Genomic DNA, 25,628 nt, shown 5'->3' with positions numbered 1-25,628 from the left:
AATTGGTTCTGGATAGCTACTTTACTTATCCAGGTAACTGAATTATTTTATGATCAGGGTGTACTGCGAAATTTGGCTTGGCTATATGGATCGTACTAACCAGATACTTGCCAGAATTCACTTCCCTAAAGTGTGCTACTTCTAGGGAGTACAAATAAAATACTTTCAGGTGACAGGATAATAAAAGAGTCAATTGGTTCTAAGGCAAGACATTAGAGAATGGTTTAGACTGTGGAGCTAAAAATGCTTTACTTAAGTAAATTCATATTAAAAACATTGGCTCTGACCTGTGGTTTGATAGTTTAAAACTTCAGTGGTTTGTTTTGGTGATTCCTAAAGAATGTCTTGTATATTTAGTTTAATATACAAGATGAAATATCATTTAAAGGTATTGTGAGCTGGTGATCTCTGGGTAGGTGTGGAATGTCATCATGGAATAATTGGATCAGTCTGGTCTTTTGGTTTTGGAACATCATTTTCCCAGTCTGTCACATTCTTCCCCTCTTCTGACACCCACAGAAGCACAGATTTTGGTTATGATACTGGGAAGTCTCCAATAGTCCAAGAACATTCCATGTCTTTCTTGTCTTTCTGGATAGAGGATAATACCCCTGCCCAAACACACACACCATGACTATCAGATATATTGAAATATATAGAAGCTATTCTTGATCAAGTTTCTGCCTAAACCTTGAACTCAGTTGACTCTACTTCCTGGTTGTATTTACTTCTCAGTCTTTAGATGGTCTGCAGTGTCAGGCTTTTTGTTTTCACTGTTGAAGATAATATCAATAATCATTATTTGGAGTGGAATGTTTTTATCTACATTAAACATTAAAACATACTTAGTGGGTTTTTTCCCCTTAGATTCTTAAATATCCTTGCCTTGACTCTGTACATGAGTAAATGCTATTTTATTTCAAGAAAAGTTTGGTTTCTGAAGTTGAATCAGCAAGCATCTTTTTGTTAAAAAACAAAACAAAAACTTATGCAATCCAGTATTTGCTTTTTTGGCTTTGGTTCAGATTTAGTTCTCAAGAAACTAAAACTGAATTTAGTATCCATTTATAGGTGATAGGCTTATCTGTGAACTTACTCATCCTGGTTTTTGTTCATTTCTGCCCCGGATAACTGAGAGGGTACAATAATTTACTTACTAGCATAAATAGGAATGGGCTTTTCTCTTGAACACATCAGCATCATTTGTTATCATTTAGAGGAGAGAAGGGAACTCACAATTAGTACATTCTAATGGGACAGTGGAAAATATGAAAGAAATATCTGGAGCTTGATTTGAGGAGGGAATATACAAAATACACATAGCAGTATCGTGTGTGTGTGTGTGTTTTACAACATTTATAAAATCAGAGAGTATCTAAGATGGAAGAGAAGATGTGCTGAGAAGGCAAAGGAAAGGAAGATGTGGAAGGAAACAAATTAGCGTTGTGAAGACCTAGAAACTTTTTGGAGTACTATCCTATACTTTGTGCTAATGAAACAATAAAACACAGAAACCACTGCCAAATCCAGACTGCAAAAATGGTAAGATCATTAGATTAGTAGTTGGGGTACCTGCTTTTGAATCCTGGCTTGGCCACTAATTTACAGAGCATCTTTGAGAAATTCCCACTCTCTCTAGGTCTGTTTCTTCATCTTAACGTGAGACATATGGGCTAGACACTGTGTAAATCTCCTTCTAGCTTTAACATCATTTAAAAAATGCTTCCATATTGCGTGAGTGTTGGTAACAGCATTGTCACTCCCCAGCATGTGGCCTAACCACAGCTCTGAGCTATAGATAATAATAGGTCGGAACTGATCCCTTGACCTGGTCTGTTCTGACCTCCCCTGGACTCTGTGTCCCAGAAAATTTTACACTTATTCAAAGGGTGAATTATCTGTTTGGTAATATTTCCTTTAAATTGTGGGAAGCAACTACCTGCTGGTGTCTTTCCTGTCCTGCCAAAATAGCCCATAGCACAGAAGTCTGGGAATAGCTCTTATGGATTAATTAAAATAACAGTCCCAAGGGTCCCAGCTGCTCATCAGACTCAGACCCATAATGAACAGTGTCCTCACTTGGGGAAGTTGACACCCATGGACCACCCTAAGGAATAACATGTACTGGAAAGTCCGGGAGACTGGTCCTGTTATGTCATTCACGGACTACATTCTTTCTAGGATACAGTCTTATTATTGATCCACTATTGCTTAGAAGCCCTTTCCTTTCACCCACGTAGGGAGACCCTCCCATGTTTCTTTATCCCACCTCCACCAAGAATGCTAATAAAATAGAAATTTCTGCATCATTTTCCAAATTGAGGTGTAGGACCAAGAGGTGCAATTTTCTAAGCAGCTGACTGAAAACTGGTTTAGCAAACTCTTAATAACCTCACCTACTCTGGAGGTATAAAGGATGGATACATAGATATCAGAGGGAAGACATTTCTGGAGAGGGCTGCTTTCGGTATGTCATACCAGCCCTTATCTTTAACAAAGGGAAACAGGCTCTGACAGAAGCACAAGGAGAGCTGGAAAAGTCCTCCACATGCTGGAGAAGAACACAGAGGAATGAGGGTCTCATCAGGTTGGGAGAATCTAAAGAGGGAGAATCTAAAGAGTGAAAATCAGGCTGCAGTTGCTTCCACACTGAAGCAGAGGAGAGTTGGCTGTGCTGGAATTGGCCTACACTCCCAGAGTTGATCCATGAAAAGGACTGGCATTTCCTGTGGGTGGAGAGATTTGGTGTGGAGTGAGTCAAGGTCCTATTCAAGATGGCTGTTTGGAGAGTGAATTAACCTCGGTGGCAAAACTGGAGGTATTGATGGAGGCCTTGAAAATCCCTATTAGCAAGTTGGGGAAGCAGGAGTTAAAGCTGCCAGTTGAAGGAACAGAAGAGAAGCTAAGTGAGTGCCTTCTCACTTACTGTAGTCCCATCAAGGGACAGAGAGGAGCCTTAACTTTAAAGCAAGATTTAAGCTTTAACTTTTAGGTAGAACCATATGTGGTAGGCAGAATAATGTCCCCCAAAGATATCCACATTCTAATCCTTGCACTTTTTAAAAAGGTACAATACGTAACAAGGGGGAACTAAGGTTGTAGAAGGAATGAAGTCTGCTGATCAGTTGACTTTAGGATAAGGAGATTATCCTGGATGTTCCAGTTGGGCCCAGTGTAATCACAAAGGTCCTTATAAATGAACGAGGGAGAAAGGACAGGTGGAGTCAGAATGATGTGATGTGAGAAAGGCTTGACTGGACATTGCTGGTTTTGAAGGTGGAGAGGAACTGTGAGCCAGAAATAAGAGCAGCCTCTAGACGACAGAGAAGGCAAGGAAACGGATTCTCCCCGGAAGGCACCAGAAAGGAACCCAGCCCTGCTGACTCCTTAATTTTAGCCCAGTGAGATCCACCTGAAACTCCCAACCTTCAGAAATGTCAGACAACAATGTTTTGCTGTTTAAAGTCACTAATTTTGTGGTAATTTCTTACAGCAGCAATAAGAAAATAACACACCAAAAAAACAAGTTGAGACAGTCTTACTTCAGAATGACCAGAAAAAGCATGGGGAAGGAAGAACTAGCCCCAGGGAATAAATTAAATGAAGAGAGGGAAACCAAAAAGTCAATTTGCTTTAAGAATATATGCCCCGTGACATAACAATTACATGACTGAACTGTGTGATCTGTCGGTCTTTCTCAGTGGAAGTTCCCTACAAGGCAGATCTGGAACCTGGGCCCTGTGTTTCTGTTGAACGAGTCATGCTTTTTCTGATTCTGGACTGAGGTCATATCTGAAGTCCAAAGCCAGAGATTTGGGGCTCCTCAGGGTGATTGGTTGTTTTATGAGCCTCAGCTGTTTTTCAAACATTTTTTGAAACAGGGTTGAAAACGCAGGTCTCTATGAAGGCTGTATGTAGTCTTTTGTAGCATGGAGATTGATTGGGCTGTGATGGGAAGTAGTAAGGCTTGGAGTGTGGTCGGATGTAGTGAGAATCGGGGTGTGATCAGATGTAGTGGGAATTGGGGTATGATCGGATGTAGAGAGCATCTAAAGCTGGAGAACCAGGTTGGGGCCAGCCTGGGGGACTCTGGATACCATAAGAAATGGGTCACATTTTATGCCAGTAATCAGTAAGAGGTGATAAAGATTTGAACTTGGGCAGTGGCAAAGGGATTAGGAAGGAAACAAATTGGAGACCAATTGCAGTTAAAGGCGACAGAATTTGTATATAAACTGAATAAGAATCTTAGTTTCCTATCCTGGGTAAATAAGAGATTGGATGTGTCATTAGCTGAGTGAAACTAAGCAGGAAAAATATGTGAGGGGAACCTTTTTTTTGGTGAAATCATACCTTTGAGGTGACTGTGGGCCACCTTTTTGGAGCAATTCAACCAACTCAGAAAGTTACGTCAAGAACGTAACAAAGAGATTGGGATGGTGGATGATTTGGGTATTTTCAACTCAAAGGTGAAAATAGTTAAGATCACAGCAGTGAATGAGATCGTCTAAGAAGGGAGTGTTGAGAATCTTTGCAATAACATGCCTACTCAGGATCAGGAAGAACTTTCCAGTGAAAAAAGCATTTAGAGCAACCTTGAACATCTCAAGCAGGCTGAATGGGAGAGCAGAAATGAAAGCTGAGGTGTAAACATGACAAAGGCTGAGTAAATATTAGGTTGGTTGCAGTGAGCAGAGAAAAGCAACTTTTCAGAGAGTCAAAAAAGATATATAAATCAGACCTGTAAATTGAGAGGAGAAACTCAGTGTGAGTGACTGGAGCGTGGGAAAGAGAAGCAAAAGGAGGAAAATGTTAGTGATTTGATGATAATGGCAGCCCTGCGTGAAGAGCAAGTTACCAGGTAGGAGATGGAGAGAGGAATATAGGGCATGTCAATTCCTACTGCTGAACTTAAACTTCAGTGACAGTGTTCACGACACAGCAGGGCTTTTTATATTGCAGTTCTGATTATGTGAAGGGGCTGGACTCCAAGGTGAATTCCCCTCCGCTGTTGTGAGGGTGTGAGTGGCACAAGGCCTGGTAGCCAGATGCTTGCAGGCAGGAAGGCTCGTTACCTATTGGGTTGTCAGCATCATATTTCCTACTGAGGTCAGTACAGGGGAGGGAGGGGCTGGTCCCTGCCTTTGAGAATCAGAGGATATAATTGGGGAGGCAAGCTCTTCACAGAGAGCAGTTTTAGTATAATCAAACTTGAGACTAATTCTTTTTTAAAATTTATTTATTTTATTATTTATTTTATTTTTGGCTGCATTGGGTCCTCATTGCTGCACTCGGGCTTTTCTCTAGTTGTGGAGAGCGGGGGCTACTCTTCGTTGCAGTGCGCGGGCTTCTCATTGCGGCGTCTTCTCTTGTTGCGGGACATAAGCTCTAGGCACACGGGCTTCGGTACTTGTGGCTCACGGGCTCTAGAGCGCAGGCCCAGTAGTTGCGGCACATGGGCTTAGTTGCTCCACAGCACATGGGATCTTCCCAGACCAGTGCTCGAACCTGTGTCCCCTGCATTGGCAGGTGGATTCTTAACCACTGCGTCACCAGGGAAGCCTGAGACTAATTTTTAAAAGTAATATATTAAGATTTCAGAAGAGAGGGAAGATCATATTAGCCTATGTGGTGTTGGTCAGAGAAGGCTTCCTGGATCGTTGAACTTGACCTTCAGCAAGGTACAGAGAGAGATGAAGTAGGGTGAGCAAAAGCGTAGAATAGGGCCTTTTGACCTTGCCCCTCAGGTCAGGAGTTGCCGATCCCTGTCTGTGTTGTCTTAGCAAAAGGGTACCTGTTCATGGGGATTGCACGCCTTCAGGAATAGATGGACCTGAAGGGAAACAGACAACAGATTATTTCTGGCTCTCAATCTGACAAACTGGGTGATTATGGGAGATGAACTTAACTTCTCTGAGTCTCGTGTCCTCATCTGTAAAATAGGGGTCACAAAATTGTATCTTACACACTGACCTCCATGCACCTTGTTCTCCCTTATCTTGTATAAATAGGTGCACGTTTTCCTTTCCATAAGTATCCAATTCTATAGGCAGACCCCTGCTTTGTCTCATTCTCCTCCAGTTCATTTTCCAAACAGGTGCCCAAATGCTCTTCCTAAAACATCTGTCCAGTCATCAGTCACCTGCCTAAAGCTCCCTCCATTGCCTAGAAGGGAAAGTCAAAGTTATTCCATCTCTGGCTCTGACTTCCATATCTAGCTGTTATTACCCGCTGACCGTCTCCTTACACAGTCTTAATGAACCGCTTGCCAATCACCAAATACCCCAGGCTCCTTGGACCAGGCTCACATTGTTCCTTCTTGCTGGAATGCCCTCCCTCTGCCCTTGCACTTTCCTTCTCTCCCACCTTAGGGTCTGCCTTATGTAAGACTTTGGACTGATATTGTTTGTTTGTTTTCCTATTTTTGATCAATCTGAAATATATTCCAATTTCTTTTTTTATAATTTTATTGGAGTATAGTTGATTTACAATGTTGTGTAAGTTTCAGGTGTACAGCAAAGTGATTCAGTTATACATATACATATATTCATTCTTTTTCAGATTCTTTACCCATACAAGGGTAAACTCTACAGAATATTAAGTAGAGTTCCCTGTGGACTTGCATGGTTGAAGCATTTCCTGAATAACCCCTAGGTCTACAAACCCTCCCACCCAAAAATAATGTCCCCCGACTTTGTGCTTCCACTCCAGCTGGCAGAGGCTCTTACTGCAGCACGATTTATATTTCACTGTATTTGCTCCGTTATTGGCTGGCTCATCCAATGAGATTGAGGGCTGCTTGAAGGCAGAGATGATGTCTCTTTCTTTTCTTTTGCTTGACTTTGCAAAGCCTGCTGTGGTGATTAATTGAATGTGTTGAGCAAGTGAATGAAGCCAAAGCCAGGCAGTGTCCTCTCACTGACTCTCCTCTTCTGGCCCCACGTTGGGCTGGGGCAGAAATGCACAGCTGGATTTCTTAGAGTGACTTTTGCCATCTTCGTTCTCTTCACCTAGAGAAGCAAGAGATAGGAACCAATCCAGAGACTTGCTTCTCAGCTTCCTGAGTTATACTTTGGAACCCCCATTCAGGAACCCTCTCCTGCCTGGCCTGGTTAGATGGGCTCAGTGTGACCACAAGAGACCCTTTGCCTGGGAGCAGGAGTCTGGTTAGGCAGGTCCCTGAAGGCTTTTTGGGGAGACTAGATTGGTGAATGCCTTTTCCACTCTGATGTGCTGTATTCAGACCAACACCTTCATCCTGTGTTGCTGACCCCCTTTCTCATGTCTGTAAAACGGAAATAACTTGATACCATTGTCAAGTTCAGGGACTCTGACTCTAACTGCTCTTGTGTCTGGGTAAACCTCAGGAGCAGGACTGGCCTCAGGCAAAACACTAAAGTCAACCAAGGCTGAGTTTCCAATCTCCTTTCTCCAATCTGCTGTCTACCCTCAGTATCCAATTGTGTTTTCTCTTCTATTGTAGTCTGTTGCTTGTAAAGCACATCTTCTGCCAGAGTTCTATGCTGGAGGAGCATTCAGCAAGCTTATCACGTCAGCTTTCCCTACATCCCTCTTAAAGTGATTTTAACTTAAATTTGGAAGGCTGCCTCATTGACTCTCAATTATCTGTAATTATAATAATGGCCTTTTCCACTGGTAGGATTACAGAGGGTGCAATTGTGGTATATATTTTATATATACAGAGTTTGTGTGTGTCTGTGTGCAGGGCCTGGAAACAGACACCAGGTTCAAATACTGGCTCTGCTATCATTGGCTGCATGACTTAGGCAAGCTACTTATTCTCTCTCTTAGCTTCTTAACTTCAGTTTTCATCATCTGTAAAATGGAAACAAATGTTGTGATCAATAAATAAGCATCATGTCGGGTTTTGTGAATATGCCCTGGAGTTAGCCTGCAGGAGTTCAAACCTGACTTTCCTGCTTTCTGTTGTGTGACCATGAGGTAACTACTGAACCTCCTTGGGCCTCATTTACTCACCTATAGAATGGGAACGATAATAGTACCTACCTCATAGGGTTTTGCAAGGATATAATGAGAAAATGCATGTAAATCTCCTTAAGAAACTGCACAATTAATACTCGCACACTCAACTCTTCTTGTATTATTCTAAGCATTGTGAGAATTGAATGAAATTAGAAACGTTGAAAGTGTCTTAGGCACTATTCAGGTACCTAGGATTCCCTTGAATGTAAACTTCTCTAAGAATCCTGGATATAAAGAACTACATGAATTTTATCCTCCTTCTGTCACCCTTATAACTTTGCAGGGGGAGGGTAACAGAAGGTGGTCATTGTGTGTGCACATGTCTGCAGTTAGGGGAAAAAATCTGTGAAAAATCTGACCCACTTGATTTTAGCACCCTGAGTGGCCAGGAACACGTGCTTTAGGTGTCAAATCACAGGGTCTCACTTGTACCCAGAATATTAATGAATAATGATAGTAATTTGGCCTCTCTAATTAAAAAGTGTTAAAAAAAAAACCTCTCAAACTGTTTACTTCTATAGATTTGCAAAAGGTGATGATATGGGGAGACTATATATATATATATATATATATATATATATATATATATATATGTATATTGTCTTTAAAGAAGGCAAAACAAGTGTACTAGCCTGTGGACAATGGTTTGAGGAGCAAAACTTCACCTCGTCATCTCTCACTCTGGAACAATGGGCGGCACCGCACCCTTCAGGCCTTGTTCTGGATCTAATGTGTCCTGGTACATACAAGGTACAACTCCCACAAGAAGTATATTCACCCACAGAGTGCTGTTTTCTTCCAAGTAGACCCTTTGGGAGTTTTGCCCATATTCTAGACATACTGCCTCCAACATGTTTTTTGCACTGATTCTTTGTGAATTCCATTAAAAGTCTTGGACGCATTCTTTGGAACATTCTCAAATTTAGTAGCTCTTTAGTCCCTGAGGATAGACTGGGTTTTTGGAAAAGTTACATCTGGTGAAACGATGAATGATGTAACAGAATTTAGGTAAATATAAATACATGAAAGGATGAGGAATCAAAAGGTCCTTGCCTTTGAAGAACATCACTGGAGAAGTACTTGGGAAATGATGGGAGTACAGAGGGCCTCACTGAACAGAAACAAAGAGTTTCAGGACTGGGGTACTTGGCACCATTCATGTCCTGGCCTACAACCTGACAAATACCAGAATATTACCATATTCGAGGGGTTAGCAAGCTTTTATTAAGAGCAGTAATATTTTAGACTCTGTGGAACAGATAATGTCTCACATTAACCATTCTTAACTCGAAGACCATATAAAAACAAGCCATTGGCTACATTTGGCCCATGGGCATAGATTGTTACTCATATTTCATCACTAAATATTGCCAATGAAAAAATGTACACCTATATATCCGTATGTATAATATATTCTACTGTGAGATATAGGTATTAAGCTCTTCAAAAGTTAGAAATTTCCCTAGGCTTCAGGGAATGTTAAAACAATAATCATAACTATCACTTACTTAACTAAGAGCATTTTCATAGATGAAAAGACCCAAATATCTTCATAGCTCTCTCCTTTTCTTTATGTGTACACACACAATATTATTGGTGTTTCCACAATGAGTATGTTTGCTAAACCTGGATCCCATGGGGAAAAAAAATGTGGAGCCTATTTGAGGCAAAAGGCCACAGTTAGGTAAACAGCTATCCTGGGAAGCACACAGCTAAACAGAAACAAGATGCATAGAATTTCCTCATGACTTGTTTTTCTCTGGGACTATTCGTCAGAAGGCTGTCTTTATTACAGAGCAGATTAAAGGTCAGGCTGACTGGCCATTCACCCAGATGACTGATTCAGCTGGGGAAAAAGGTGACCCACTGAGGATGACAGCAAAAACAGTTCTCTTGTAGAAAGTTGCTAAGCTGAGGCACACTTGAAGGGCATTGTGGGGCTCAATCTATTCCTTCGAGCATTGGTTATGAGCATGACCTTGGCTGGGAGCTGACATGCACTTTTGCAAGCACAGCTGCTCCTTCCATCTAGATGTGGCTATGGTCTCCTTAGGGTGTGCAGATGAAACCAGGATGCATCTGGGGTCCAAGCCTGGCCATGGTGCTGGACTGTGATGGCAGCATCTGTTGCCCAACAAGGTGGAGGTGGCTTCTTGAAGGTCACCTTGGAAGACACGGGACTCCATGTGGCAGGGCCCTTTCAGAGATGGTTCCCAGATCACATGAAATAACTCTGCTGCTTACCCTCTGGCACAGCTCTGCCCTATTATCTGGGCATCATAGAAATGTGTTCGATTTCAAAGCTGAGCAAAACACTGGTATGTTTGCAAGTATTGGTGGGGCTTGTGGCCCATAGAAGGAAGGGGATGCAGGGCACTCCACAAGGGACTGTCCACCTTGGGGGAGACTTGTAAAAGCTTTCGTTATCAATGAAATCAAAAGGTTTTGGCTGTGTGTGTGTCACACAGGACAGAGATAAGAAAATGCTCTCATAGCTGCAGTTATGATGCTTCCACTTTTGAAGGAGAGTGTACCCACTGGGTTGATGATGTTGGATAGCCAGGAAAAAGTTTTCATAGGTGTTGTTATACAAAGGAGAACTTGAAGCAGGTATCAGGAACCAGAGTATGAAGGCAGGTAAAGAAAGTAGAACAAGGATGAGTGTAAACACATGGAAGGGGAAGAGGGGTTTGGAGACTATCAGAGCATGCTGCTACACGTGGATGGCTTTGTCTACATTGTTGAATGAGCACGAGGTAGAGCTGACATTGAGAGCTCTCTGTCTTCTCCTCTGTGATGACTGAGGGACCTGGATTGCCACCTGGTTTGGGCAAGGAATGGGTGGGGAAAGCCTTGGAAAAGGGGAGCTCTGATCTGCACCCAAACAAGCTGGGACTTGGACACTAGGGGGAGAATTGAAGCTTCACCAGAGAACGTAGGGAAGAATGCAAAAACAGAACTGAAATGAAGAAAGGAAGAGCTGGTAATGGAGGACACGTAAAATGGGGCAAGCAGATTTGAGGGACTGAGCCTAGAAAGATTCCGGGAGCAATGAAAATGGGAGGAGGAAGAATTTTTATAGATGCTTGAGGGCTGGGAAGGAGCTGATAAGGGTATGGGGCTGGTTTGAAGGTCATTTCTTCAGTCTTTTTCCTTGTGTAGCCTAGGGTCAGAGTCAGATCATCTCCCCCACCCCCATACATATTACTCTAGTCTACCTGGGAGCCCTCTGAAGTTGTAAAACCGGTTTCTGGGGTTTCTCCTCCAGACGACGGTCCATTGCAGTGACCAAGCACAGGTTTCTGCCAAGGAGCCCCCGGGAGGACCAGTACCTTCCGTTAGATATACCCTAGGTTTCTGACTGGGCTACCTGTGCACACTGGTGAAGCCCAGGGTGAAGACTCGCAAGGGGTTAGGTGGAGAAGTAGTGAAAGATGAAGTGGATGTTCAAGGAGACACATGGCATTACAGACTCCTATTTGCTTCTTTTGACTCTATTCACCCGCAAGCTTAGCATGGGTAGTGGAGAACATCCTAGAAGTCATTCTGGGTGTCTGTTCCCCTCTCTTTCCAACTTCCTGTCCTCCTTTTACTTTTATTTTATTATTATTTTTGTCTCAGAACTTAACACTGTTAAATAGACCTGGGAGGGGCATGTGGTTTTATAGGCTATGGATATGTGCCCCTTCCTGACCTGCTTAATTTTGTTGATGGCACTTGTGCCATAAATACCACAGTATGATAGCTTTCCCATTTCCTGCTATGAAGTTGCTTTGGCATATTTGACAGGTCTAATAAAACTGACCGTTCTTTTCTGCCCAGGTTTTCACCTAAACTAGGACTTTGCAATCTTTTTTTCGTAAAGGGCTAGATAGTAAATATTCTTGGCTTGTGGGTCCTGTGGTCTCTATCATAAATATTCAACTCTCCCCTCGTAGTTCAAAAGCAGTCATAGACAATATATAAGTGAATAGGCAGAGATGTGTTACAGTAAGACTTTATTTACAAAAACAGGTGGTCAGAGGAAGAAAAGACAGAAGAAATTTTAGATAAAGATGACAGAGCTTACAGAAAACTCCCTACCCTTAAATATTTCCCCAACAGCTTACCTGGGGAGCCTGAAGTTTCTACACTGTATATTTTTCCTTCAAGTTCTTCAAGACTTGGGAATATCTTAATTGGGTTAAGGTGTTATGTTAGGAGGGATAGATTAGAGAATATTTTCCTAGGAGGAGAAAATACTACTTTAGTGAATACTGTGATCAATTAGCATCCTTTGTTGGGTTAACAGTGATAAGAGGGTATAGGACTCAATAGAGGTAAGTGCAGGCAGGGGCAGGAGATAAGAAAACATCCAGGATAGGGAGGCTGCCCTGGAACCACATTCATACCTGTTGTGTGTGAAATCTTGTACAGGGAACCAGAGGGGCCACGAGGATGAATAAAACACAACCATTATTCTCAAGAGGTTGAAATTGAATTGAAGATGTACAATATCTATGTGTATCTGCATATTTAATTCTGTATGTACCCATCCATCCATCTGCACATACAACAAGTAATGAATTAAACAACAGTTTGCGGAAAGTAGCCACCAGTAAGGCAGGTAGTAAGCTTGAAAAGGTTTAGAAGAGAGATCTATTTTTATTGGCCAGTATGAATGGGACGTCTTCATGGACTTGTGGACCTTGAACTGAACCTTGGCTGATTGCTAAGCATTTAATTGGTGGAGGCACCTCCCCCCAAAGAAAACAAACCCTGGAGTATAAAGTGGAGGAAGTAGGGATTTCTATTTCCCTCATCAAGTTGGAATTCTATGCAAAGAGGGCTGAAGTCACAGGTTCAGTATTGGTTAGGATACTTAGAGTCCTTCCTCCTCACTGTGGTTATGGCCTTGACTCCACCCCTCCACTTGTCATCTTGAAATGTCTAAGACCAGGCTACAGAGAGTGGCTGTACTCATTTATTATCTGGATCTTCTTCAAACCTTCCCTGGGTGTTTCAGTTTCTTCACTGCTAGAGCCAGAACCTGAAGCTCTGGCTCCATTCATAGGCAGCGGGGGATTCATCTCACATATATGAAGGTCAACATGTTTTATATGGAAATACGTTTAGATTTTATTTACCTACATGAGACTCTGAGAGACCAAATAGTAGTGGAGAGTAATAACTTAATTTCTCAGTAAATGGTTGGAGGAAACAAAATCCCAGAAGGTCTATAGTAATGAAAAGGGTATTACATTCATTGCATGATTTTAGATAACACATGCTAAGTCCCTCCTATCCTTTTCACACAACCACATTATTGATGAACAGGCATCAAGAAGGCATTAGGTGATGCTTTATTGCATTATTTTAAGCCACTGAGGTTTTTATATGTGAAGGGTATAGATTTATGCTGAGTGATTCAGTTACAAAGCAGGCACATCAAATTTTTCATGAATGTGAACTGGCGATTACCTTCATTAGAGTCACCAGGGCAGACTGATCACTTTAATTTGGGCAGAGGCATGCGAACAGTTATTGGCTAGTGGTGTGTGTGTACCTGAGAACACAGGCTGCTCAGCATCCCTGAGGAGCCCTAGGAATGCAGATTTGTGTCCTCACAGGTGTGTAAGTGCCAGCAAGGGTACAAAGACTGGTGGGATTAAGAAGAAACTGTTTCCCAGCACCATGTGGCAAGATGTTGTATAGGTTTCATTTGGTCTTAGCTTCTGAAAGCTGATTTGATGATAAACTGTGGAAAGGACGGCATGGAGGACATATACTTGCTTGCAACTCCAGATTGTAGAACTTGGGGGTCTCCTAGTTTGTATGACTAGTTTATGACAAGTTGAATGGTGTTCTACTTTATACTGCATAAAGGCAATTTGTGGGATTTAATAAATTCAAAAAATTAGAATTGAGTACCCGTGATCCCAGCTATGTACTAGGTGTAGTGAAGGCCTCTGTCCTGCAAGAATTCACAGTCTAGCTGGGAAAATGAAGTGACTTTTTAAGCAATCCCGACTTATACTTGTGGTTTGTAGAATGAAGGCTGGAAAGGCATTCAGATGAGGAGGTGTCCGAGAAGGCAAGGAGAAACAGTGTCCAGGAGTGTAGAGCTAATGCTGGTGACACTGGAGAGTTAATAAATCATACCTTGCTGGGGACCTTTCAGCAAGCACATGGCCATATGTAAACAAACGCCGTAACATTTTCCCTAACCCAGAAAGTCCACTTCTGACAGAAGCGAAAACTGGATGCCTAAAGATGTATGTTACTCTGTTTTTAGTAACAGCAAACATTGGAGAGTCCTTTAAATGTCTGGCAACAGGGAATTGACTTGCCAAATAATAAAGCGAAAACATTTGGTAATTTTATTCTGTTATAAAAATTGACTACAAGTATACAGACACTGGAAATATTTGCGATATAAGAGATTAAGCAGTAACGAAAGGGTACATACTGAGATTGTAACTTTATAAAAATTGTAACTGAAGGATGCAATAATCACACATAAAATTGACCTCCCTTTATTCTCTGTCACTGCCTCCATTTTATTTCCTTTGTAGTAATCTTCATGATATGAACTATAAAAATGCATTTACTTATCTGATTTAAATATAAGCTTCTCTAAGGAATATAAATCATGCTTAACTTGATCTCCTCTGTATCTTCACTATATGGTACATCTAAGGTACTCAATATTTGAATGGCTGAATGCATCAGTGATTGATATTATTAAAGTATTTATTTGATAGTGACCTTTAAATAAAATGCACAGTATGAAAATAATATCTCTCAAATCCTTGCTGGGTACTGGGTTAATAACTGTAACCATTTTCATTTCAACCTTATCACCAGTATGTTTGTTTGTTTGTTTCTATCAGCATTTTTTTTTTATAGTAGGTCATTGTTGGTTATCTATTTTAAATATAGCAGCGTGTCCATGTTAATCCCAAACTCCCAATCTATCCCTCCACACCATTCCCCCGGTAACCATAAACTCATTCTCTAAGTCCATGAGTCTGTTTCTCATACTAAGTGAAGTAGGTCAGACAGAGAAAGACAAATACCATATGCTACTGCTTATATGCAGACTCTAAAAAAATGATACAAATAAACTTATTTACAAAACAGAAGAATTTTTAATTGAAATATAGTTACTATACAATATTATATAAGTTACAGGTGTACAATATAGTGATTCACAATTTTCAAAAGTTATACTTCATTTATAGTTATTATAAAATACTGGCTATATTTCCTGTGTTATACAATATATCCTTGTAGCTTATTTTATACCTAATAATCTGTACCTCTTACTCCCCCACCCCTATCTTGCTCTGCTTCCTCTTCCCTCTCCCCACTGGTAACCACTAGTTTGTTCTCTATATCTGTGAGTACCAGTTTGTGTTATCGTTGAAAAAATTGAGGCTCACAGAGGCAAAGCACCTTTCTTGGCTGGCAAGATGTAAACCCCAGGCTGCTTGCCTCCAGAGCCCAGCCTCTTGACCATCATATGATTTTTAAACATTAAAACATATAGAATAATCAAGAATGTCAGGTGCTTCAGTGAGGTCCTCTAAAACAAAAGCAAGAAAAAGCGTTTCTCATTTTTTCCTCTCCTTCTGCATCTTCATTGCCCCAGCTGCCAACCTCTATTAAGCCATCCTTCCCTGATCAAATTATCCCTGTTGTCTAAGCCTCTTCAGTCCTTCAGAGCCTCAGTTACTGGTAATCAGGTTGATAAATTCATCTCGGTCTGAGGCAGCTACATTTTTTTTTAACAAACATTAGCTCATTTTATTATCACCATAAGTAGCTACATTTTAAAAGGATTTCATAATATCCCAGGGTGAAAGAGAGACACTGTTGCAAACATTTTTGGGGGCAGCCAGACCTTTCGGGCTCTGCTCCAATCAAGCTGTGAAGGTGGTCACTAAATCTACTCCTATGTCCATCTCTGTGGAAGTTCTTTGTCTTCTTAAGGTTGAATTCCTTTGGCATAACGTCGGCTGCTTCTGTCTCGCCTCTCAGAGTTCAGGGAAGTGTATTGCTTTGTCTCTTACTGAATTAAAGAATTCTCCATCTGTAATATACGAGGTATGTTTTGTAGAAACCTTGAAATTCTGTATCAGATAGGCATGTATATGTTAACATCATTTTGTGTCCTAATTGTATCAGTGCAGGTAACTGAATAAATCTTCAGATTGAGACCATAGCTCTCTTCATTGCTATGATCATCATAGAGAATAACATTTGCCTGGAATTCACGGCATCGTCTCTTGTCCTTATGGTTTCATATGACCTTGTGACTGTGGTGATTGAAAATTCCATAAGTTCCCTTTTAATAGTAAATAAGTTCATTTTATCCTCAAATTTATGATGATAATGAAATATTAACATGAGAAGCAAGTGCTTTATAAATCTCTGAATTGCTATTCTGCTTTATTTCAATAGTGTGCTCTTCTTAAAACACCCATATGATACCTGAAGCTGTAAAAATTAGTGAAATGATAAAGTGGGGGTTGAATGCACTGAATATGTGCTGGTGTCTGGAACTGAACAGAACCGCAAATATTTAAGAATGTAATTTGATTTCCAGGACCAGAAAAGAAGAAAACATTCTTGTCTTTCTGATGTACCTCATATCACTTTGGAGTTAAATGCCTAAATACTATAGCTGAGATTTTTAATGTCTAATTAAGGAGCAGCCTTCCAGGTATTTTTGGCTTTTCTTGTAAGTGTTCAAACAAGACTATGGCATTACTGAGACAGAGCTACTTTCTGTCTGTGATGTCCACACAAAACCAAATTTTTCTTAAAGACAGATATCATAAAATATCAATTATATGTGGAATCTAAAAAATGATACAAATGAACTTACTTACAAAACAGAAACAGACTCACAGACATAGAAAACAAACTTACGGTTACCAAGGGGAAAGCTGGAGGTGGGGAGATAAATTAGGAGTTTGGGGTTAACATATATACACTGCTATATATAAAATAGATAACCAACAAGGACCTACTGTGTGTCAAAGGGAACCCTTCTCAATACTCCGTAATGACCTATATGGGAAAAGAATTTTAAAAGAGTGGATATATGTGTATGTATGGCTGATTCACTTTGCTATACAGCAGAAAGTAACACAACATGTTTTTTTGAGATGATATCTCATTGCGTTTTTTTTTAACACTTTTATTGGAGTATAATTGCTTTACAATGTTGTGTTAGTTTCTGCTGTATAAAAAAGTGAATCAGCTATATGCATACGTATATCCCCATATCCCCTCCCTCTTGCATCTCCCTCCCACCCTCCTTATCCCACCCCTCTAGGTGGTTGCAAAGCACGAAGCTGATCTCCCTGTGCTATGTGGCTTCTTCCCACTAGCTATCTATTTTATATTTGGTAGTGTATATATGTCAATGCCACTCTCTCACTTTGTCCCAGCTTACCCTTCCCCCTCCCTATGTCCTCAAGTCCATTCTCTACATCTGTGTCTTTATTCCTGTCATGGCCCTAGGTTCATCAGAACCATTTTTTTTTTTTTTTTAGATTCCATATACGTGTGTTAGCATACAGTATTTGTTTTTCTTTTTCTGACTTACTTCATTCTGTATGACAGACTCTAGGTGCATCCACCTCACTACAAATAACTCAATTTCGTTTCTTCTTATGGCTAAGTAATATCCCATTGTATATATATGCCACATCTTTACCCATTCAACTGTCGATGGACACTTAGGTTGCTTCCATGTCCAGGCTATTGTAAATAGTGCTGCAATGACCATTATGGTACATGACTCTTTTTGTATTAAGGTTTTCTCAGGGTATATGCCCAGTAGTGGGATTGCTGGGTCATATGGTAGTTCTAGTTTTAGTTTTTTAAGGAATCTTCATACTGTTCTCCATAGTGGCTGTATCAATTTACATTCCCACCAACAGTGCAAGAGGGTTCCCTTTCCTCCACACCCTCTCCAGCATTAATTGTTTGTAGATTTTTTGATGATGGCCATTCTGAGTGGTGTGAGGTGATACCTCATTGTAGTTTTTTTTTTTTTTTTTTTCTCATTGTAGTTTTGATTTGCATTTCTCTAATGATTAGTGATGTTGAGCATCTTTTCATGTTTTTTGTTGGCAATCTGTATATCTTCTCTGGAGAAATGTCTATTTAGGTCTTGTGCCCATTTTTGGATTGGGTTGTTTGTTTTCTTGATATTGAGCTGCATGAGCTGCTTATATATTTTTGAAATCAGTCCTTTGTCAGTTGTTTTATTTGCAAATATTTTCTTCCATTCTGTGTGTTGTCTTTTTGTCTTTTTTATGGTTTCCTCTGCTGTGCAAAATCTTTTAAGTTTCATAGGTCCCATTTGTTTATTTTTCTTTCCATTTCTCTAGGAAGTGAGTCAAAAAGATCTTACTGTGATTTATGTCATAGAGTGTTCTTCCTATGTTTTCCTCTAAGAGTTTTATTATGTCTGGCCTTACATTTAGGTCTTTAATCCATTTTGAGTTTATTTTTGTGTATGGTGTTAGGAAGTGTTCTAATTTCATTCTTTTACATGTAAGCTGTACAATTTTCCCAGCACACCTATTGAAGAGGCTGTCTTTTCTCCCTTGTATACTCTTGCTTCCTTTATCAAAGATAAGGTGACCATATGTGTGTGGGTTTATCTCTGGGCTTTCTATCCTGTTCCATTGATCTATGTTTCTGTTTTTGTGCCAGTACAATAGTTTCTTGATTACTGTAGCTTTGTAGTATATTCTGAAGTTCAGGAGCCTGATTCCTCCAGCTCTGTTTTTCTTTTTCAAGATTGTTTTGGCTATTCGGGGTCTTTTGTGTTTCCATACAAACTGTGAAATTTTTTGTTCTAGTTCTGTGAAAAATGCCATTGATAGTTTGATAGGGATTGCATTGAATCTGTAGATTGATTTGGGTCATATAGTCATTTTCACAATGTTGTTTTTTCCAATCCAAGAACATGGTATATCTTTCCATCCATTTGTATCATCTTTAATTTCTTTCATCAGTGTCTTATAGTTTTCTGCATACAGGTCTTTTGTCTCCTTAGGTAGGTTTATTCCTAGGTATTTTATTCTTTTCTAACACATTTTAAATCAACTATACTCCAATAATTTTTTTAAAAAAATAATAAAAACCAAAATAAAATAGATCAACAGCAAGGAACAAAAAACAGACAAATTTGATAGCTACAGTGTTCTGTTCATGAGGAACTTCGAGCTGTGGGTGTTTTTTGGTACATGTGTTTGATTGAAAACATCTTGCATTTTTAAAAATTACAATGTATTTTTATGAGGACTCCACACATTCTTGATTTTGTCACTTTTATCTCTGCCATCAGTGTCCCTGGAATATCTCTTATCTGTTTTTGGTTAGCTAAGGTGATGATTAAAGTGTTCAGGAATGTATGCCAATCATACAGATTCGGTTTAAGGAGCAAGTTCCTTTCTTAGGAGAATCAGCATCAGCTCTCCCTGATAGTTTATTGTCTTTCTAAAACCGCTAATGATATTATTGTTTGATTTATCTATTTACCCAGTGTGCCTCCAGAAGAGTGAAAAATATCATAGTCTTTGAGCATCCAGAAAATTGTTCTAATCAGGCAATCAGAAAAGCATTATAAGATGGATATCTTACCTCTTCATGATGTGTTTACTTGGTTCCCAGCCAGGAGTACTGATCATTTCTTTTCTGAACCCTTAAAGCTCTTGTAGTCAGCAGCATACAACTTAGCTAAGGCTGCTAAGCTTCCTTCTTTCCCCCAAGATAACCAGTTTTTAAGGCACCTAAGTCAAGGATAGAAGACTTGGCCCAGTCTTTTTAGCTTTTACTTCCCCAAATCCATTATGCTCTCAGAAGTCATGGAGGAGGGTTCCCTTTCCTGAGAGAGTCTTGGGAAATTTAGTGCAATTAGCTCACCAAGGAGCTATGCCACATTTACTCATGGCCTAGTCACTTTCAGAAATCATAAATCAATCTAAATAGCCCAACATTTAATAGTTAATGATAGACTTTATTGTTTTTTGAGCCCCCAGGAAGGCAATTGACTCTTGTTGCCTGAGCTAAGTTGTAAACAATTCAAGAGTGGAGAAAGCAGAGGCCAGCCCCAGCCTGTAAATGTTACCTATTTAGTTGATTCAAGCAGGTTTCAAAATTCTAGTAAATATAATCATATCACTCAATTTTGGTTTGCAGTCTCATAGCACTGATCTATTAATGGTATATTGTTCATTTTTTTACTCCAATTAATTTTTTTCTAATGTCTCATGATTCTATTCTACTATTCTCTTCCCCTCCTCCCCCCCCTTAGGAAGACTATCATGCCAAATTTTTTTTTAAAAGGAGAAAATATTGTGATTTGAAACATAGGACATTTTATTTCACCAAAGAGTTTCTGATATCGTAACATAAGAGCTGTAGTTAAAGAACAGGTAGTTGAAATCAATCATTAAGTACCTACTGTGTGCAGTAGCCTTGTACTGGTGTTGAAATATTCACTGGCATTTCAAGCTGCATTATTGATTAGGAGCTGCCTCAAGACTGAAACTTAGTGTTTGCTGCCAGAGTTCTCAAAATCACAATATATAAAACCATGTTCAGTGTCACCATGACATCAATGAGTCCAGTGAGAAACACAAAGGCAAGCCAAAGGAAAACAAGGAAGATAGGAATTTGGATTGTGTCCATGACCAGTTTAAAATACAGAAGCCTGCCTTTGGAGATAGTGAAATCCTTAGCATCGTGTTGGAAATATTTTCAGAATGTTGTAGAATATAACACAAGGTAAATGAAATTCTGATTTTAAGTAGACTTAAACAGCAAGAGTACATTTCAGAGTGGAGGCTGCCAGGCTTTAGGATTTATAAATCAGTAAATTAAAGAGAATAAGTAATTGAAGAACTATTGGGAGTTGTCACTTCTTTATTTTTGCTAAGTGTTGCTAGCACTATCCCCCTACTATGATTCTGTTGCGCAATGAAGTCCCCACACTAGATCTGAGCCATAATAGAGTTTATTAAACAAAGGATGAAGAAACATTTCAAAGGATACAAAAAAAAATTTTGGTTGTTTGTTTTTTATCACAGTGTGGAAGCTACTGGTTGGCATCTCCCTCACACAAGAGCCCAGTTCTTCTCAGCCCTATCATTCCCAGGGACCTGCCTGGGGACCTGCCACCAGCATGTGCAGGAGACTGTGTGGTCTGGACAGCCACCTCTGTGTCTTATACAAGCCATTACAGTATTCCCTTCTGTGCTTAGGCTGACACTCTTCTGCTGTCTGCAAGCCTTACCTCTAAACCATACTCAGGCTTCTCCCTGACTTATACTAGGCTCCCCTGAGACTCATACAAGTGCAAGAAAGTATTTTATCAGAGCTGGTGATATAATAGATTGTAGTTACTGCATTAAAAAAAAAACACTTTTATTATAGAAAATTTCAAGCATATCTTAAAGTAGAGCCTGTATAATGAACCATCATATAGTATCACACAGCTTTGACAATTCTGAACTAATAGCCAGTCATTTTTTCTATACCTCCACCCATTTCCCCTACCCTAAATAACTGTGAAGCAAATCCCAAACATATAATTTCATCCATAAGCATCTCGATATATGTGTGTGTGTGTGTGTGTGTGTGTGTGTGTGTATATATATATATATATATGGCTATGGACACTTAACTGAAGTATTACTAAGGTATTTTAAAACATTACATAAAAAACATATATAAAAGCTATGGACACTTTAAATAAAATAACTGAATTATTACTAGGGTATTTTAAACATTAACCCCTTAATATCATCAAATATTTAGTGAATTTTAAATTTCTTTCATTGTTTTACAATGTACATATATATAAAAATTCATTTAAATATTTATGGATATTTATATAATGGTTTATTTGTCTATTCAGGATCTATAAAGGTCTGACTTTTTTCTACTAGTTATCACCATCAGGATTTTCATGATGGCATCCATGTGGTTTTATTTTACATGTTTGTCTCTTGGATTTCTGTAAATTGAGAATCGATCCTAAGGCTGATCATTTTCATGTTTTGTTGTTTTTGTTGTTGTTGTTGCTTTTGGCAAGAACGTTTCATAGGTAGTGTTCTGTCGTTCTATCAAAAGACACATAATATATGGTTCTCTTTCTTTTTCTTATTTATAAATATTTTTATGTCAACAGCCATTTAATACTTGGTCTAGAGCCTTTATCTCATTGAGAGTGCTGGTATTTTCTTACTTTGCATCTTACAAAGATGCAAGCAAATATTACCCAAGACCTGATTCCTGGAGCATTTTAAAGTTTTCATGTTGTTGTCCTTATATAGAGTCATATGCCAAACTCTTTAGCAGTTGTTCACTGCAATGGAAAAGTGCAACCTCAAGTCTCTGTCACATACCAAGCAAGGATGATAAAAAGCAAACAAAACCATCATCTGAAATCATCATTTCATAAAATGAAAGGTTTTCAACAGCAGAAATGGGAAGAATTTAAGATTAAAAGACAGAATTTTAAATTAAATACATATATCTTTCTCAAAAATTCATCACACCATCCTGATTTCACACGTCACCATGGACAGGGGCCACTGCATTCTGTACTCAAACAATGGACTAGAATGTAAGAACTATTGTTTAGCTCCATGATGTTAGTAAACGTCTGCTAGAAGGTAATGTGAAAATTTGTCCAGCCAAATTACAGGACTAACAACTTTAAGAGTATCTTTAACTTATTATGTATTCCAAATCACTATATGCAATTTTCAAAAGCTATTAAAAGGTTACTCTTTAATTCAATAAACATGTATTGAGCACCAATTCTATGTCACATACTTATTCAGGTGTTTAGAATATAAAATACAGTAGAATACAAATATAACAAAGATTAATAAAAAAGCAGAGTGGAGACAATATTGAAATTGAGAACCTGCGTTCTTGCTCTCCCTCCAAGGAGCCTCCTCATACCCCTGGGCATTTAGTATCCTATGAATGGGTATAAAAAGGCATGTTTGTCTTTCTCTTTGAAAACTAAGTTACATAGTGAAAATTATCTGAAGAATCAAAGGTAAACTATAAAATATAAGAAACTACATGATAACTTTTGGAATTAAATCTGTGGTTTCTCATAGTATATATTCTCACTGTAATAGACTTAATATGTTCTTTCTTAAAAGCTTCAAAATGGGATTCTTTGCACTAATGATTTATTGAGGTCATCTTTGAAAGTATCCCTAGTATCACCATCTATCCATCTCCTTTTGCTGATAAGGAAACAATCCTCCAAATGTGACATGACTTACAGAATGGGTTAGTGGTTGAGCCTCCTGATCTCCAGCTCTGTGCTGCTCTCCCTGTTCCACACTAAGGTTTCTTTCACATTAGGAACTATACACATATGCAGTGCATTTGAATCTCCCAGAGCATTAAGGCATAGTAGGGAGGCAGTCTTGTTTTGGAGAGCAGAAGTGAACAAAATAGTGATACAAAAAGGCAGGTGGCCACAGGGCTCCTAGGGATTCTCTCTGCTAATCATGTACTCTACTTGCCCTACTGCTCCTAGCCCTGGCAGCTCTTCTCTTCTCCTTTGCCCTTTCTAAACTCCATCCTCCTGTCCTCTTGACATCAGCTTGGTGGGACTGATCAGTGTTTTGATTATAACTTTGTGTGCTGTTGACCTTGGCCAATCAGGCTGGCCTTGTATTACCAATTCTCACTCCTTGAAGAGAAGGAATAACATTGAAATGCTTGACCTGGGAACTTGAATTCAGTTCAGCTGTTTTGGCTGGTATAGTATGTTTTAAAAATCAAACTTGAATGCCTTTATAGTGGACTTGCACGTCCTCATTGGCTGCACACTCCCCCCACTGCCTACTGGATTACACCAGGCTTTTCTACACACTTTTCAGAACTGCCTGGCCCCTGAAAGCATTTGAGTTGACTACTGGTGGACTGACATCTTCCTGACAGACTGTGACAGGAAGATCTTGGGTTCTTTGGGGTAACAGACACTAATTTTCAGTTTACTATGGGTCTCTTTAAAATCAAAAGCATTGCCTATGGCATCTCTCTCACTGGTCAGAATTTAGTACTGATGTGGCCAAAATCACAATGCTTTGCATTCAATAATGAGTCTTAGGGAGTTCAAGTGAGAGTGTAGATGGAGGGGGAAAGAGTTCAGAAGAACCCAGTTAAAATACATTATTGTGTGTGCTCAAGAATCTTGAAGCAATCATTTGTTATTAACACCTTGCTTTTCTGATAGAAATGCCTACAGACAGAAGACTTAGTAATATTTGGTTTAATACAGAAGGGTCCCTTTATCTCATTTGTGAAAGGATTCTCCTGGATGTGGCGCTCTCCAGGGAAGGTACAAGGCCATGCAACAGTGTATTTTCCCTTGGTCCCAACATCATTTTCATTCAAATCCTCTTCAATACAGGTTGCCAATTTGGCCTGTTCCATCTCCAACAATGAAGAAGGGGTGAAATTAGTTCGGATGGCAGCCACCCAGATTGACAGCCTGTGTCCCCAGGTAAGCCTCATTTACTTTGTTTCCAAAGCCTGATATTTCAGATCTTCTACGCTCCAGCCCTCATGTCACTCATTTCCTTGCCTTGCCCTCTTTCCTCTCACTGGAAAGTGCTACCCAACATTCATGGGCCATTTCAGGTTCTGCCTTTCTCAAAAAGAACTTCAAACTATTCCAGTCTCTTCAGAATTACTGTGGCGATTATTCTCTTTTCCACTCCTATTGACTTTCTTCTATTTGTCTTGGACTGTTATTTCAATGCTCCATATCTATTTACCTTTAGTGTCTCAACCACTAAATTATATGCTTGCGCATGTAGAACAAGACTTCTATTTCTGCCACATCTGTGCTAAGTAGGTTTTGTCCAGTAAGCACTTTTTGAAACCGATATCTTACAAAAAGAAGAAAAGCAAACAAAAATTAGTAGTAGTTGATAACCTACTTTAAGTTTCATGTTTTGATTGTCCTTCCAAACACTGGGAACCCACTTATCTGTGGAAGCTGCAGGGTCCAGGATTTCAACATGATCTTTGACCTGCTTGTTCCTCTTTCAAAGAGTGTGGTCAATATGTCCCTGGATTGTTTCTAACAAATAGGTCATCAATGCCGCTCTCACACTGGCTGCCCGGCCACAGAGCAAAGTTGCTCAGGACAATATGGATGTCTTCAAAGACCAGTGGGAAAAGCAGGTCCGAGTGCTGACAGAGGCTGTGGATGACATCACCTCAGTGGATGACTTCCTTTCTGTCTCAGGTAATCACAAATGGGCCCCTTACAAGGCAGCTGAAGGGAGAGAACAAAATGAGATGAGGAATATCTTTCAAATGTCATGGGTCTCTGCTTCAAGTGCTCTCCTTGGCCCTTTGAGCTGTCAATCATCTCTGCAACTGTAATTGTAACACCCTCTTGAAAATTCTTCTCTGCTGTGCACATTATTTCAAGACACTGAGCCAAAGCATTTGGGGGGAAAACACAAATTTCTGATCAAGATATTAGAAACCTGAACAGATTATTTAAGTAGAGTTAGCCTCCTTTTTACTTCCTGGAGTTTTTAAAATAGGATGGCCTTTGATGCATC

General features: G+C 39.7%; 1 protein-coding gene across 4 annotated transcripts in view; it reads left to right on the top strand.

Moving 5' to 3' along the window:
• Window positions 1-25,628, top strand: part of CTNNA2 (catenin alpha 2) — a 1,229,110-nt gene that overhangs the window by 1,097,054 nt on the left and 106,428 nt on the right. For all 4 annotated transcript variants that reach the window (XM_029231357.1, XM_029231356.1, XM_029231354.1 and 1 more), the window contains 2 exons: window positions 24,461-24,553; window positions 25,147-25,303. In XM_029231357.1, coding sequence (XP_029087190.1) covers window positions 24,461-24,553; window positions 25,147-25,303 — 250 coding nt within the window. The remainder of the gene's footprint in view (window positions 1-24,460; window positions 24,554-25,146; window positions 25,304-25,628) is intronic.

The sequence above is a fragment of the Monodon monoceros genome, unplaced genomic scaffold (genome assembly GCF_005190385.1).
Source record: "Monodon monoceros isolate NGI ecotype Baffin Bay Population unplaced genomic scaffold, NGI_Narwhal_1 Super_Scaffold_19, whole genome shotgun sequence".
Taxonomy (NCBI): Eukaryota; Metazoa; Chordata; class Mammalia; order Artiodactyla; family Monodontidae; genus Monodon; species Monodon monoceros.
Note: the sequence above shows the minus strand (reverse complement) of the source record. Positions and strands in the feature narration are given on the sequence as shown.